At 38.7% G+C, this 17776-nt stretch overlaps 1 protein-coding gene across 4 annotated transcripts in view; it reads left to right on the top strand.

Moving 5' to 3' along the window:
* The window catches only part of SCTR (secretin receptor), a 32775-nt gene that overhangs the window by 5515 nt on the left and 9484 nt on the right, over positions 1-17776 (top strand). For 3 of the 4 annotated variants that reach the window (XR_005558201.1, XM_039355717.1, XM_039355715.1), the window contains exons 2-8: positions 3614-3743; positions 8277-8387; positions 9712-9830; positions 12399-12496; positions 13502-13637; positions 14745-14898; positions 15558-15618. Coding sequence is in view for 3 of the 4 variants with exons in the window: in XM_039355717.1 (XP_039211651.1) it covers positions 3614-3743; positions 8277-8387; positions 9712-9830; positions 12399-12496; positions 13502-13637; positions 14745-14898; positions 15558-15618 (809 nt within the window). In the remaining variant the exon portion in view is untranslated. The remainder of the gene's footprint in view (positions 1-3613; positions 3744-8276; positions 8388-9711; positions 9831-12398; positions 12497-13501; positions 13638-14744; positions 14899-15557; positions 15619-17776) is intronic. The other variant, XM_039355716.1, reaches the window with a different exon arrangement.

Here is a 17776-nt window from a genome sequence, read left to right as displayed (position 1 = left end):
TTAGACTCTATTCAAGAGAGTCTATTCTAGCTTTCAAAAGCCAATAGAATAAAAGGGAGTAGCACAGCTAAGGAAAAGGGGGAAAAAATGGCGGACTGCGTTGTTTGGCGACCCCCGTGAAATGGTCGTTCGACCCCAAATGGGGTCCCGACCCACAGGTTGAGAACCACTGCTCTAAGGTGAGGGGAGAGGTCTTGCTTTATTCTTCAAAGGCAGAATACATCTTGCGTTGAAACCTATTGCCAATCCTGACTTATCTCAGGCAATTTTGATTTACTTCTGCAAGTTGAAATAGAAGAATTTTAACTTACCCGTACTGTATTTCTTATGGTTGTGGTTATAAGGATCAAGCTTCATTGGGGCTACTGGATCTAGGCTGCAAAAATCTGGACAATCATTAGATAACACCAAATGAAAAGAGCATTCTGTCTGTCTGTCTTTCCACTGAGTGATCTTTCAGAAGTTACGATCCAGATCTGATACCCCTAAATTCCACACTTGCTGCCTTGTGTTGTAGGTTTCTTTTTCCAAAATAATGCTTATCAATTTTATTCAACATCTGCCATTTAGGACAAAGAAAGAAAAACTCCTTCTTGCATGTATGACTGACAGCTTGCTTTAATGTCCATCAATATAAGTCTCTCATCACAACTGAAGTTGCTATTCTGTCTTTGATATAGTGCAGGGATAGGCAACCTTGGCTCTTTTATGACTCATGGACTTCAACTCCCAGAATTCCTGAGCCAGCCATGATGAGGGGAAGGGAGAGGTTTCCAGGCTGAGCCATGCTGGCTCAGGAATTCTGGGAGTTGAAGTCCACGAGTCATAAAAGAGCCAAGGTTGCCTGCCCCTGGTATAGTGGTATAGTGATTAAAGAAACTTCCTCAAGTAGAAACCTTCCCTTTTTTGGAGTCTTGTCATTCTCCCATCAACATGGATAAGGTTAGGTCAATTGACAGATTACAAGTAGGAAACCTATCATCTTCCAGATAGGGTTAACATATAACTCCCATCATCCCATCTGACCATATGAGAAGTTGAAGCCCTGGCTCCCATCTGGAGGTTGATATTGTTGTATATCTTCAAGATGTATCAAGCTCTCAATATTTCCTGTACATCCCTCCTCCGCTCCTTGGGATTACTAGTAAGTAAATAAAATTAAACGTAATTTTAAGTGAGAAGATGGACGGGAGTGGAGAAATCACCATCAAAATGTTGATGCAGTTAAAGCAAAATAAGAGTTTTTCATTGGATACTCCTACTGTACTCTTGCTAGCACCTCTGTTCAGAAATAAAAGAAGAAAAGAAAGAACTTCCCTTAAGAACATAGCAAGCAACTGCCTGTCAAAATTAAAAATACCGTACGGGTTTGAAGGACAAAGTAATTTTGTCTTATATAAAAATAAGGGTTTTTTTGTAACTTTCCTAAATTGTTTGCAAAAACCCACAAATGATGGCTCTCATTGATGGTAGATGTCTCATATCTCATCCATCCAGGATTGAAGAGAAGACACTCTTCTTATGGCAAACCTGGTAGTCTTTGCTTTCTGTGGGACATATCTAATACTGCAACATCTACCTGTACAGTTACTTAACCATAATGTTAGGCTAATCAAGTTGAAATGTTTTTGATTGAGTTATAACCATATATCTGAAATTTCATAAATTAAAGCTCAAACTTAATTCCAACAAGACTTACAGCTCTTACTCAAAGGGATCATTCAGCTGCATAAGCAGGTCTTCCTAATGTATAACTGATGGGTTGTTGCATGCCCTAAAACAGTGGTTCTCAACCTTTCTAATACCGTGACCCCATAATACAGTTCCCCATGTTGTGGTGACCCCCAAGTGGGCGTGGCCATCAATAAGAGGGAGTAAGACAGCTAGGGAAAAGGGAAAAAATGGCGGACAGCGTGGTTTGGCGACCCCTGTGAAATGGTCATTCGACCCCAAATGGGGTCCCGACCCACAGGTTGAGAACCACTGCCCTAAAAGGAATTCTCTAGAAATTAAATTCTGATTTGGATCTAGCTGTGCAGTAGCCTTTGTAAGTCCTTGACAGAGAAATTGCATCTGTTTGATGTGCTGAACATCCTATGCTTTCCCCCTTGTGTCTACAGTTGCTCTTTGTGAACCAATTCTTCTTTCCCTTCAATTTTTGGAAAGCTATCTAGTTGGACATATCCCCATCCAGGTAGAGAGGGGAATAGATGGATTAAGAAATCCAATCATAAAAGCAACCATTTTACTGTAGCATAAACTGGCATGCGAGTTAGAATTTCAGAGGTATTTTAAGTATAGAAATCTGTATGAAGAATGGCAGCATTCAGTAATCCTTTGCAGGAGGTAACATGTCAAGATAAACTATGTTATCATCAACTCTGGGGTATTCATTCTATAAAACTTTTTAATTTATATACATAATTGATTTTAATAGAAGAAGTTGATTCAGGGCCCAATAATGGTGAATGCTAACTTTTTTTTATAATGTGTGAAAGTAGATTAGTTCAGCTACACTCATAGAAATAGGTATTTCTTGTGCACTAGGCATGGTTGATGTAAATCAGGCTTGCATAAACTGACCTGCAAAGCCAAGTATACTTTACCACCATACAAGGCAGTCGCCCAGAATGTTGTAAATCTCTTGGGTCTGCTTGTTTGGAATTGCAAAAGGTTGCCCAGGATCTCCCTACTAGCAACACACAATGTTTAGACTGAATTGCACCATTAGTGCTTGAATTGTACAGGCATAGAGAAATGGGGCACTTTCAGTATTCCATGCATCCAGGCAAGACACAGTAACTAAATTGTAGTTGTATTCGCAAACTGCAAACTAGCCAACCACATTTTAATTTAGCATATTGTACAAACCCAGACTTAATAAATTCCTTAGGAAAACCCAAAAAACAGAGCTGATGAGTAAATTATTTTCAATTTAGATTATATTGTCACTATTTGTGTTAAGCAAAAAAGGCTGGAATAATACAAAGAGGTATTGATAGTGAATGGAATGGGGACAACTATCACAGGAGACTCGCAAGAGGATACAGGGGGTGTGTGTGATAAAAATTTGCATTTTGAGTCACAACATAAAGCCCATGACTTAAGCATTTGCATCATGATATAAGAATGCATCGTTTGTCATTTTTCTGCCTTCCCAGTTAGAAGTATATGACAATCATGATAGAATAACCGCATGATGGTTTTGATTGATTGTGCTATAAGCCTCATCTGGAATCATGTGATTCATTGACTGGAATTAGGTGTAATGTGAAACAACTTAAGAAAAACATTTTTTTAAAAAATATGATCTATATATATTGGAGTCTAGTTGACCATTTTGCCCTTAAGTTGGAATACCCTTTTCAGAAGGGTATTTCAATTTTTCAGAAAGGAGGAAAGCAGCTTTGTCTTCTAGAGTGCTTCCCCGCTCTTGCAAACAAATCCCAGGATTAAATTCTAATGAGTTTGGGCTTTAGTTGAGTTCAGAAGACAAATAAGCCACTGCATTATTTTAAAATGCTCTAATTATAATTATATAAAAAAGGACCTAGCTGCTATGTTTGGTAATCAGCGTAACAAAAAAGTGATAAAATGATACTTTTTAATACAGCAGATTGGAGCTTTCATTTCATCATGTGAAATCAAAAAAATCATGAGGATGGAAAAAGAACTCTGCACCTCGGCACTTGCCCAGGAAGAAGCAAACAGAACAGCTGGAAATGAATTACTCAGGAATTCAGGTATGTCTCAGCATGTGAGTTGGGGCCATCTAGATCAGAGGTCTCCAAACCTGGCAATTTTAAGATTTGTGGACTTCAACTCCCAGAATTCCTCAGTCAGCCATGGGGATTGAAATCCACACAGTTTACACTTGCTGAGATTGAGAAATACTAGTTTAAACTATTTGAAATATAGCAAGAGAAATTTGGATCACCTAAAATTTCAGAATGGCAGTATGTTCAGTTAACACATCTTGTATACATCTTGTTGTTCAGGAATTCTGTTGCTTCTAACTTTTTGGGACTCACTGGGACACTCTAAGGATTGTCTCAGTATTCTTGTAAACTCGTGCTTGCATTGTCAGTATTGGCTTCTAGCTATCTTGTCTTCTGTTGGCATTTTTCTAATTACTGTTGATTTTTCCAAGCATTGTGGTCCTTTCCAACATTCCTACCTTCCCACAATGCACCCAAAATATTTAAGCTCTGGCTTTTTTTATTAGTGCTTCTAATGAGTAGGCTGGTTCTACTTCATCTCGTACGGAATAATTCAATCTTGCTAGAGTAAATAAATACAATACAAGCCATCACTGTGCAGAAGCCATCTTGTGTGTGTGTGTGTGTGTGTGTGTGTGTGTGTGTGTGTGTGTGAGGGAGGGAGAGAGAGAGAGAGAGAGAGAGAGAGGGAGAGGGAGAGGGAGAGGGAGAGAGAGAATACAACAGGAAAAATATACAATAGAGATGAATGATAGAGCTGCACATGAGGTAAACATAACACCCTTTATATCTTCCCCTTTTCATGTTAACCAAACAACACTGTGAAATTTTGGATGAGAACTAGTAACAACACTTGTTGGATGGTTGGGGACGTCTACCACTACAGGACAGGCTCTCTTTGTACTAAGGGTTTCTTCGATCTCGCTGAGGTTACTGGGTTCTTCTCACCACTTACTGGGACATTTTGCATTTGACTGCTGTCAGGGATACCGGCTTGCTCAGAACTGTCATTAGCATTGGTCTGTGGTATCAACACAGTGCATACCCATTGCCAGTGGGTAAGTGAATCCAATCCCAGTTCTGACACCATGTTTCATGTGGAGTAAATAAATACAATACAAGCCATCACTGTGCAGAAACCATCTTCTTAGAAAGAGAGAATACAACATGAATAAGAAATGCATCACAGGAACAATAGAGATGAATTATAGAGCAGCAATGTGACACATGAAACAAATACAATAGAGATGAATGATAGGGCTGCATATAAGGTGAACATAACACCCGTAACAGTACTTTCAGCAGTTTTCTCCAAAACCATAATTCAAAGGCCAACATTTTTCCTTTGTTCAGTCTTTGTTCAGTCCAGTTTTCATTTACAATGGGAAATCCCAGGCTTTGACAATATGTATCTTATTTATCAGCATAACATCTCTACACATTAAAATTTTGCCTAGACTTTCTTCCGACAATCAAAATTTCTTTATTTTATAGCTATAGTCACTATCTCTAGGTGAATTTATGAGACTATAAGATAAACTTTTAACTACTTAACTTTTTCTCTACTAGTTAGCTGTTAACTTATGTTGCATATTTAGAAATGGCGATTTAATCCACAGTTCTTCTTTTTCTTTTTACCTATTTTTTTCTTTTTTATAAAAAACTCTGGAAGTAATAATAATAATAATAGTAAAGTTGGAAGGGACCTTGGAGGTCATCTAGTCCAACCCCCTGCTCAGGCAGGAAACCCTACACCATTTCGGACAAATGGCTGTCCAGTCTCTTCTTAAAAACTTCCAGTGTTGGAGCATTTACTGCTTCTGGAGGCAAGCTGTTCCACTGATTAATTGTTCTCACTGTCAGGAAGTTTCTCCTTAGTTCTAGGTTGCTTCTCTCCTTGATTAGTTTCCACCCGTTGCTTCTTGTCCTGCCTTCAGGTGCTTTGGAAAATAGCTTAATTCCCTCTTCTTTATGGCAGCCCCTGAGGTATTGGAATACTGCTATCATGTCCCCCCTTGTCCTTCTCTTCGTTAAACTAGACATACCCAATTCTAGCAACCGTTCCTTATATGTTTTAGCCTCCAGTCCCCTAATCATCTTTGTTGCTCTTCTCTGTACTCTTTCTAGAGTCTCAACATCTTTTTTACATCGTGGTGACCAAAACTGGATGCAGTATTCCAAGTGTGGCCTTACCAAGGCATTGAAGAGTGGTATTAATACTTCACGTGATCTTGATTCTATCCCTCTGTTAATGCAGCCTAGCACTGTGTTGGCCTTTTTGGCAGCTGCAGCACACTGCTGGCTCATATTTAAGTGATTGTCCACTAGGACTCCGAGGTCCCTCTCCCAGTTACTGCTATTGAGCATGGTGCCACCTATGCTGTACTTGTGCATTTGGTTTTTCTTGCCTAAATGTAGAAGTGGAGGATTATAAGAAAGGAAGAAGGAAAGATGAGAATAATCCCATATAAGGAATAGAAGATTAATTAAGGGGGAACAAAATGCTAATTTGCAATTAGTTCTGTAGCTATACCGATCAGGGAAGAATGTCCCGTAGAGAAGCTGGAAGATTAAACTGTTAATTAATGCCTTTCTTTCTCTGTCTCTCTAACTCTGTGTTTGTCTCTGCCTTTATGTGTGTGTATGTGTGCACACGAACATATATACATAGATACATACAGTACATACATATACTGTCTTTGTGCACATGTCTATTCAAACTTGTTAGTTGTAGGATAGAGTTGTATAACTTGAGTAAGCTATGGTTCAGCTAATTTATAATTTATTTACGGTTCAGCAAGTCCTGTGAATCCAGATAATCATGATGTGTAGTATAGTTCTAGCCTAAATTTCTGATATCTACACCTCCTGTAGGAGCAGGGATGTGTAGAATATCAATTTCAAATCACATTTTCTTCCTACTCCAGGACAAGCTCTCCATGTGGCAATTTGTGCATGGAGGAACAAGAGTTGTAAGGTGACCAACCGTCCTCCTTTAGGGAGGACAGTCCTCCTTTCGTAAGTTCTGTCCTCCCTCAAAAAGTGTTGTCCTTCATGTCCTCCTTTTCGATATTTGAAGACTAATCTGCAGGGCTTTTTTTTCCCTCATAGAAGCTCAGAATGGCGTTCTGGCACCTTTTTTGATGTTTTTTTTTTCAACTTTTGCATGAGCTGTGTTACTCCCACTATTGGCTTTTGAAAGCCAATAGGAATTGCTGCTGAGCGCGCCAAAACACCCGGCTGGCAAACTTTGCACATGCAAGTTGTCTGTATTATTGTTGCAATGAATAAAATGTTTCTTTTATTTACGATATTTTTTCTTCAATTTATTTGTGTCCTCCTTTTCATTGTAAAAAAGTTGGTCACCTTAAGAGTTGAGATTAACTTTCAAAAATCAATACTGGGAATAGCCTGTTAGCCAAAATCCTACTCTAATTTGCTGATTATCTCTAAAACCTTCCCCTGATACCACAATTTTTGAACTATCATAGTAACCATACTAGATACCAGAAAATGAATATTTAAATATTATGAGCACTTTGCTATTCTGAACGATGGAAAGTACACTGCCCAGCTCCCTCAAGGGAGCCCCAGTACCAAAAGAGTTAGTATATAATTAAACCTTGTGTAAAAAGAGTAGTCTGTTTGGTGGATTTATGTCCCATTTTATGATCCTGGCATCATATGAGTTAAGATGAAGTAAGCTTAAATATTTGGGAGGATTAGCAAGGAGATTTCTGGAACAATAGTTGATTGAATACTAATATGAATGTGCTTCTTCCTGGTTTTAATTAATTAGGTTTCATTGACTTAGTCAGCCCTTGTCTAAACAAAAGAATGACCTTGCATACCTTTTTAGTCAGCACTTGAATTCAGAAATATCTGTCCAATTTGTATCTGTTTTTAGAGTATATTTTTGCTCCTTGCCCTCCCATAATAATCTTACAGAGCTCTGAACACCAAAGTAAAGGTAGACCTTTAGTAGAAGATAAGAAGACCAATTCACCTCTCTCCCCTTCTTAGCACACTTGGCAGTCCATTAATACATGCTCCTGGGATGGCATGATTTGTGAGTACTGGCATTAGTTAATGGAGGTTGGTAGACTGCCAAACCCTGTGCTGTTTGGGCTATATATGATGTAGCCCTAGCTGATCGAAATTACAGCAAGTACATTGTGAGATGCAAGGTAAACAGGAGGAACTCTTTAATATAGTTTTACAAGCTGTAAAATACTTGTGGCATCAGAAAGGAGGAGGATAAAGGGCATGGTGTGAGGCTAGTGCTTACTTCTACTCTACTCCACAGAGATAGATATACCAATAAAGGAGAATATATGTAACTCAGGGTTGAAATGAGGGGCCCTTGATGCTCTCTGAGCTTGGTTGATTTCTTGAAGACGTTTCATTACCCAACTAGGTAACATCATCAGTGCTAGAGGTTGATTTCCCATACATTGGTTGATGCAGGCACAGCCTCTGGATTATGATAGGGTTTTTTCCCCTCCCCTCTGTAGGATTCATTTACTATTTTGATGTGTTTTTGTTCTTGCACCTTAGGCAGATGCCTTGGCATGTGGGATAATCTTACTTGTTGGCTGTCTTCTCCCATCGGACAAACTGTTAGTGCACCCTGTCCCCGAGCCTTTCAAATAGTCACAGGACAAACAGGTAACACGAGAACCATGATTTAATGGTCAAACACGTTTTCAGAGGATCTGGGAGTTGTCTTAGGCTTTTGGAGCTGAAGGAGTTAGGCTACTTTTCAAACTGTATTAGACTGACTTCTGTTCCTATATGAAGAATGTTGTCTGTTTTTCATTCAGGGTCCAGGACACCATAATTGCTCATTTTGGGCACCAAAACACTGTAGGTTGAACTCTGAGGTGAGGGCTGCATTAAAAACAAAACAAAACAGTAAGACGTCCAAGAATTTGCTTCTTTGCTTGTTCATTTCCTACAAGACTCAAAATGACTCTTGGTAGTTTTCTAGGCCAGAGGTCCCCAACCCCAGGTCCATGGACTACTATTGGTCCGCGGCCCTCTGGAAACCGGTCTGTGCAAGCAGCAGGCAAGGGCGCAAACCTCCATTTGTGCATGTGCGAGATTAGGTTGTGTGCGTGAAACCATCCCCCTTCCCCCCCCGCTGCCGCTGCTGGTCTATGGAGCCAGAAAGGTTGGGGACCGCTGGTCTAGACAGTTACATTGATGAAGATAAACTCATCAATGTGTATTAACCATGATGGTTAGGAGGAATAACTTATTCCAGTTGATGAAGAAGGCAGCTGTGGCCTTCGTATCATGATTCCCAGAAGGACAGCATGAAGAAATGCTTTCCCAGAAGAATTTACTGGGGTCACCCTGAGAAAGAAGATAGCGCATTAGATGGATCCTTAAGTCTGAGTGGGGCTTGCTTGATGTTCTTATGAAATGAACAAAAAGTTCACATATTGCTCACATAATGCATTGTAGAAACTTAGTTAATAATGATCTATTCAAGAAAACATTCATTAGTATGCTCTCAGAGACATTGGGTATAAACCCTGGTGACTCAGGAAATGATAAAATGTGCATGGTGGCATCACAATGCAAACCTGGCCCTTTTATATTTGTGTCCCATGACACATATTTTGTCATTTGCCTCTTGTTTACCCTACCTTCCCTTCCCCAGCTCCCATGCATGATATATTAATCTACTTGGGATCACAGCACAGTTGCAAACATTCTGGGTGGTCTTATGTGTATATTTGTTTTAGCCCTGGCTTCCTATCTAATAAAATAAAATAGATTACTTTTAAGAAAATAATTTCCTCTTAGGCCAGCACTGGAAATGGGAAGTAATGCTAGACCTTTTCATCATATTACGATCACTATTTGCTTTAATTTAACAATAAAATCAAATAATTTTGACTGTATATTCAAAACTACATTTTCCTCTTATTTATAGTCCAGTACTTAATTGTGGGCTTTTCCTGTTCTTGTTGTTGCAATGCAGGGTTTATGTATCGTAATTGCACCAGGGAAGGCTGGTCAGAAAAATATCCCAAACCATATATTGCTTGTGGCTTAAATGCCAAACAACTTAATGCCCCTATAACTGAGTGGGAATCTAAGGTGAGTTCGCCTCTTCAGCTATAATATTTCTGCACATGATAGAAAATCCTTTATGCAAGCTCAAAAGTTGGTCTAATATTTGGCCCTTGTGTAGACCACCACCAACAAAAAAGGGGGGTGTTAAAAAGTATTTTCTGAATGTGTAAAAGCACATTCATATTTTGCAGGTGCATAAATTAGCTATGAATATGTGAAAATTGACATGTACATATACTGAAGTCTGGTTACTATTTAGCAATCACAGAAGTGTGAAAGTCCACATAAGAAGAAAATCCAGCTGTCTCCATGTCAGTGATATCACTTATAGCCACGGATGCAGAATTGCTGTTTCAAGGCAACAAATTCTACTTCAGAAAAAGATAGTATTGCTACTTCAGAATAGTCTGGGCTCTATTGGAGAGATATTCTTGGCTCTACCAGCTTCTCATAGCAATAGCAATAGTAACAGCACTTAGATTTATATGCTACCCTATAGTGCTTTACAGCACTCTCTAGGCAGTTTACAATATCAGCATCTTGCCCCCAACAATTTGGGTCCTTGAAAGGATGGAAGGCTGAGTCAACCTTGAGCCCCATCAAGATCGAACTCCCGGCCTGTGGGCAGAGTTTGCCTGCAATACTGCATTCTAACCACTGCACCACCAAGGCTCATAAAGATCTGAGATTTCATCATCATGATTGGAAGAACTCCAAATGCGGAATTATTATCACATTGACATTGGGAATGGTGAAGGCCACAAGGATTGCCAACATGGCAAACACAGACTTCTGTTCTCTTTGAGCAGCACGGACCTGAAAAGAGAGGGAGGGTGTAGGCAGTCAGTGATTGGCTGTCAGGTGACCCCTGATTGGCTGACAGTTCTTTCTGCTCAACTATTGGACAAAAGAGCAAGCAGTAATTGATGGGAGATTGGTTGTGAACTCTATACTGCCTTGCACCTAATATTCTGCATAGGTCTGAAAATAGTTTAAAGTCATCTCACTTACTAGGTGCATTTTAAACTGGATTCAGAAGGATTGATATATCAGAAAGGCTACTTGTCTGGAAGTGTCCTATATCTCTGAAATAGTTTTTTGCTGATACAATTGCACCCATTTATTTCCTCTGACCTCACGGAACTGGATTTTCTCTTGTGCACTGAAGGACTAGATTCAATGAAACACATTGAAGAATAAATAGAGTGCCAACCTGGCTGATTCAGGTTTAAATCCACCCACTTAGGAACCAGTAGGGACACTCATAAATCTATGGTATCTACAAATGTTGAGCTTCCCTAAACCTACATGTTTGAAACATGGATGTGCAAATGGATAGGTAGGTCACACAAGGAGGGCAGGAATACATATTACCTTTTTTGTCTGATTAACCGATTATGTCCTTTGAAGGAAGAATTGGATCAAGCCTTTGTTTTTGACACTCTACTTAATTACAGAATTGATTATTGCAGCAGCTTCCATGAGGGGCTGTCCTGGCAGACTGCCTGAAAATTTAACTTACTTGAGTATGCTGCCAACAGACTTAGATCAGAAGGTGCAATATACAATGATGTTGTCATCATTTGTTTCCTTGCCCACTTTTAAGCAGGCACTAGAGAGTTTTATTTTTTGCAGTCATTTAATGGGCTCTTTTATTCTCAAGGGTTGTGCTTTATGAGGCTGTTTTTATTTTGCAATTTAGTTCGTTTGTAATTGTTGTGCACAGGCACTAAGCATTTTATATTCTGTTTAAATGGATATAGAAAGGTGAGATATAAAAGCCAAAGTACAAACAAAGGCAGACATTTTATTATCATTACAGAAAACGTATTTTTGGGGTTACTTTCATCTTTATTCTACAAGTGCTTATTTGTTCTGCTTGGTTAGTTGGATTCACAGACAAGAGAGCTGCTTCATGTAAGAAAAATAACTGTAAATAGCAGCACCAATGATCCAATTTAGTACTGTCCAATTCAATAGCCTCTTTAATACATGTTCTTTCAAAATGTTGGAATAGCAGAATCATGTATCTGTTGTTGTATTAAGTGAATTAGGTATTGCCTTTGAGGGTCATGTGAACAAGGCAACTCAACATGCCTCAGATCATTGATTCCTACTGCAGTCACATAAGTACTCATGAAGATCACCCATGCTGCTAGACCATGATTACCCATGGTCTGTCAAAAAAGCCATAGTGACTGAACTTACACATAACTCTAAATTGTAAATCTTGGCCCTCCAATCATAATAGCCATCCCCACATATTAAAATGAGCCACAAATAAGCTACATTCTGGTCTGATGTAATATTGTAAGTCCCACTTCTGATTTAAATATGCTAACAGTGATTACACACCTGGCTGAGGATATTTCTTTGTTTTGTTTCTTCCATGTTTTCAGTCAAACTGAGTTCTACCAAAAAAATAACTGGGATTTGCAGAGAAAGTCAGTTGCCTCAAAGCATGATGGTACTAAGTTTATTGCAAATAAAAGATATGTTCCTATGATATTATTTTTAACGCAACATTGAAGGGCTTCTTGTACGAACACAACTCCTACCTGAAACAAAATATCCTTTGATGTCTTCTTACAGGTATCTTATCTAATGAAATTGGAGACCGTGTACACTATTGGAAGCAGCATTTCCCTCATAGCTCTGACAGCAGCCTTGGGCATCTTAGCTTCTTTCCGGTGAGGAAGAATTATCCACATGTTTCTTAGTCTTTCCTTAGTTTATCTAGTAATGACCCACATGAATATGTCTGGGTGTATTAAATGATGTAAAACACTGAGATATTTTGAATCCTGTTCCATTCATTGGTGGGGTTGGGAGTGGAGAAATTATGATAATCATAGATCTGACAATACTTTTCCATGATATATTCAGAATGTACGACCATATTACTTTATCTGCTTTTACTTGATCGTATGATATTGCATTTAATTTGTCAAGTAGATTTTTTATTTTTATACTGTGTTTCCCTGGGAGCCACTGTGCAAGAAATTAACATAATTTACAGTTATCAGTTTTACTGTACAGAAGCCCTACTAGGTTGCAGGACGTAGCAAAACTCATATGATCTCAAAAAGCAAAACAGAGTTGAGATTCAATGAGTGCTTGGCTGTGAGACTATCAGAAAATTCCAGGGCTTTAGGCTAAACTGGGAAATTGATTAAAGAAAAAAAAAACATCCTGAAAGTAGGCAATGGCAAACCACTTCAGCCAGGAAACCTATATGTATGTGTCCGTGAACTCACCCAAGTTGAGCTGAACTCACTTGAGTTTTTGCCCTCAGGAATAAGCCATCTGATAAATCCATAAATGTATTTATTTAATTAGGTAGATTTATATGGCTGCCTGACTCGCACACAGTGACTCTAGGAGGTGTCCAGCATTGAAGAAAATCAACATTTTTAATTTAATCAGCAGGTCAATTGAATGTTTAATCAACATTAAATATTAACCTAGAGTGGCAATGTCTTCTTCTTTGCATATAATTGGATTCTAGACAATACAGGCAAGAAGCTTGGAAAGTTGTCTAGCTTAAATCTTGGAAAGCTTGCTGCAGATTAAAGCAAATGATTCCAAGCAATTTAAACAACAGTAATGATCTCTCTTTCCTAAATCTTGACATGGCTGGATGAGAATACCTGTTTTGAATACTGCATAATGCCTTGTTTCTCCCTTTTGAATAGGAAACTCCGCTGTACAAGGAATTACATCCATATACAGCTTTTTGCTTCTTTCATCTTAAGGGTGACTGCAAACTTTATCAAAGATCCTATACTGTCAGAGGACACGGATGATGCTGTGTACTGTGAATTACACACAGTAAGGAAGTAGAAATATATATAGCTACCCAGTTCAATAAAGCATTAAAAAAGCTAATTAAGAATGAAAATGGAAAAAAATAGCTTTTATTGCTTTTAAACTCAGAGAAAGCGTATTGCAAAATTGCTTATTCTGGTACCTTTCTCTTGTTTAAATAAGTTGCTAGCTTTTAAAGTGGCACAAGTTGTGTTTAATTTGCCTTTGATTTTGTGACAGCAACAACTTGATTAAAATGATCAGCATAGTTCAATTAGCCATATAAGCTCAGAGCAGAAATATAGGGCACATGTATTTGTATACAGTTTTGATTAATTCATAGTTAATATCAGACTGAAGAAAATGACATGTGTCCATCTAGAAAAGCTAAGGTAGCAAGATCTAACAGTACTTGCTAAGGTCTGTTCCCTGCAAGAGATCAGATATTTGGTCTACTAATCTTGATTAACTTTAGAAGAAACCGAAGTAGAAGCAGTTTTACTACTCAAAGGATTCTGGGATTGTTGCCTGATGAAAATGCTACCCTAGCCCATGTAAAAATAAAAATCCCATATTAAGGACTGTTAGGAAAGGAACTGAAAAGGATGTAATATTCATCCAGTATGAGGACATTTGGAACACGCTGGTGGTGGTTTTCATATTTCAGCAGAATTATGATTTGCTTTTATATTTCTGCTATGACAACAGAATGTCACTGTGTAGATCAGGGGTGTCAAACTGCCGGCTCGCGGGCTGGATGCATCATAGCGAAACTGTGTCCACCCCATTGCCGGCAATGGCAAAAAAGTCACAATACGTCGCGACACATCACGTGACATTGCCAGTTTGATACCCCTGGTGTAGGTGGTCGAATCTAGCATGGTTCTTCTAAGGCAGGGATGTCAAACTGCTGGCCCGCAGGCCGGATGCATCCCAGCCACCCCAGCTCTGGCAAGGGGAAAAAAATCATGACACGTGACATGGCGAGTTTGACACCCCTGTTCTAAAGTATTGAAACCAAGGAACTGATAGACCACTGATAAATAAGGCGCAATGGGTCAAAGGTTCTCTGGAAAGGAGATAAAACTAAAAATAAAAAATATTTCATAATGTTTCTTGTTTCCCCTTTAGGGCAGGTGCAAGATGATCATAGCCTTTGTTAACTTCTGCATCATGGCAAATTATAGTTGGCTTCTTGTAGAAGGGCTTTATCTCCACAGCCTGCTGGCCATTTCTTTCTTCTCCGACAGAAAGTTCTTCTGGTGGTTTGTGGCTCTGGGATGGGGTAAGCATCCACTGTACTTAGTTAGCAGACAAACATGTTGTCTGGGGATGTTCAGTGACCTATTGCAGAGCCTCAATTTACTCCCCTTGCCTATTTAATGGCAGTGGTCTCTTAGTTTCCCTCTTCCCCAAGTTGCCTTTGGATCGCTTTTTTTCTCTCTTTATTTTGCCTCCTGGTTTGTTCCTTCTCCTCCTCTTCGCTTTTCTTTGTCCTGGGCTTTTTCTGTCTTCCATCTCTTTTCCTGTGCTTGGGAGGGCAAACGAAGTTTATGCCCGAGCTCCTGCCACTAACATAACTGAATATGAACCTGCAAACAGGTGGACCATTCCCTCCAAATATGGCGCTCTGCAGGAATGTTGGATTCAAATTCCCCTCCCCTCCACTCAGCCCCGTTAGTCTTTGTGCAATACTCAGCTGTGAAAGCAGGGGGATTGCCTTAATGGGTAAAGACATTTTGAAAGTTTGCACATTTCTGTGCGCTTCAGCCTTCTATTAGGTGTGTTGGGTCCATCCTTTTATTTTTAGGCAGATTCATTTTTTCCTTTTCATAAAGTTATTAGGGTTTGTTATTATTATTCAAAATGTTCAGCTAACCTAATCCAGCTTTTCTTCTATATTATGAGTAGGCACTAACCGCAAAATTGTTTCCTCTGCTGCAGGTGCTCCTAAGTTATTCGTAATTGCATGGGTCATAGCCAGACTATTACATGAAAATGCTGGGTAAGCACATTTTCCAAACTCAACAGTTTGTTTTCAATTCATGCTAAGGCAGGGTTGGGTCCAACTGTGATTTAACTGAACAAAGCAGAATACTGAAGTATCACAAGTTTGCAAAATGTGCCATTACAAAATGTTCTGATCCTGAAAGAAACTGCTCTTGAATATTCTGGAAGTGATATATCCTCAAAATAAGCCTGCTTTGAATTTTTCCAGAAAAGCTTCTGGATCACTCCTGGAATATTTGAAACCATATATTTTGTGGTACCTAAAATTGGCTTCAGGGTTTGAACGTTTTTCAGCAGAACTCTTTTTAAAGTTATAAAATGGCAGGGTTCATATTGGTTGGCCAAAACTAAACAAATCACATATTACGGCTTAGTGCGAACACAACAAATTATGTATGAATGTTGTCTCATCACTCCACAGAATGAGTATTAAGTGGTTTAAAATCTGTTTTGTGTGTGTGTGTGTGTGAAGTGCTCAGAGACTCTGAGAAAAGAAATTCTTCAATTAGGTTAGAGAGATGAGCCCTTAATAAAAAGCCAGCTCTTATATTCCATTTCCTGAGTATCAAATCTGCTTCTCTCTGATGGGCTCTGAGCAAGGCAGTTTGATAATTATTGTGGAAACAAACAGGAGTGCTTTATAAGATAGAGGACAAGTAGCGCTACCAAGCATGGGCTTTGCACAGTTATGCTGAACTGTCCTTTTAAACATACTTTTGTAGAAAGGAGTGGGAATTTTGTAGAAATGCAGTGGGAATATACAGACTGATAAGAAAGAAAGAAAGAAAGAAAGAAAGAAAGAAAGAAAGAAAGAAAGAAAGAAAGAAAGAAAGAAAGAAAGAAAGAAAGAAAGAAGAGGGCTCCTAAATGTTTCATGGTTGAACATTGATTTTATTTATTTACTAGCTGTTTCCGGCCACGCATTGCTGTGGTTCAGTCTGGTTAAATGGAAAAGAAAGAAAAGAGAAAGTGCACGTTTGTAATATGTTTAATTTCACAATGCTTGTGGGTATACAATATTTTTTTGTTGTTCCATTGTCTGTGCAGATATAGAGATTGTCTGAAATCGTAGCGTGTGTTGCTTTTACGTCCAACAGATGGCACTGTTTTTCACAAAAAGCATGTTTTAACCTGTCACGTGTGACATCTATATAATATAGGTATATAAAAACACACGCGTATTCGAATGCAACATTGTGTCAAAATTTCAAAGCAATCGGTGAAGAACTTTCGGAGATTTAAGATTTTGAACAAATGAACATTTACATTTTTATTTATATAGATTATGAAATGTATATGCTGTCCACCTCACAGTTCAAGGCAACTCTGCACAGCTTACAAATAGTCTACATTTGCCTAAATGCCTAGAACTCTCATTTAAGAATTCACCTTCTACAAAAAGAGTGTTCCTGTTGCTCTTTATGATGGATAATGTTCCAGTTAATCTGGTTTCAAAGTATTTTCGTATCTGTTGAATAGATATCACAGGGAGATATCTTTTCTGATGCAAGCTACTTGTCCTGTAACTCACTTTTATTAATGAAGTAAAATAACAAGGTTATTTAGTGCTAGTGATCCTATCTTCTGTTTGGATGAATCTGGCTTCCCAGGAACAAACAGTGTGCAGTGAAACATAGGCTGTTTGGCTCTATTTGGGATCCTTCTGCTGGGGTAAACAAATTCAACATTATTTAGCATTTCGTGAGAAGCTGAGATCCTATCTTCTTGCTATCAAACAAATCAACCCAGATTTTTAACCTGGGTTTTAGAGAAAGCGATACACTAAATTATAGCATGGCCCATATTTTGGCTTGACAATACACAGCATAATTTGGCAACACATTCAATGGGTAATTTAGCTACCTGGGCTAGCAGGAGACCTCAGCTGAATCAACAGACTATACAGAGTTCACTATACAGAAAACTATTCTGTGGGAACATAACATTTTCAGGAGTTTTTTGCATTATAATTACAGGTATAGCAGTTATTATTTGCATTTCTTAGGATGACAAAATGCAAAACCAGCTATTTTATTCTCTTTTAGCAAAAATGCCAGTTCCCTTAAAACATGAGTTATACATTTATTTTGTGCTTTCGAGTCAGTGCAGACTCCAGGCAATTGCTTGGACAAGTCCCTACAATTTTCTTGGCA

Source organism: Crotalus tigris, unplaced genomic scaffold, assembly GCF_016545835.1.
Source record: "Crotalus tigris isolate CLP2741 ecotype Arizona unplaced genomic scaffold, ASM1654583v1 scf7180000018737.1251358, whole genome shotgun sequence".
NCBI lineage: Eukaryota > Metazoa > Chordata > Lepidosauria > Squamata > Viperidae > Crotalus > Crotalus tigris.
This window is presented reverse-complemented; position numbering and strand designations above follow the sequence as displayed.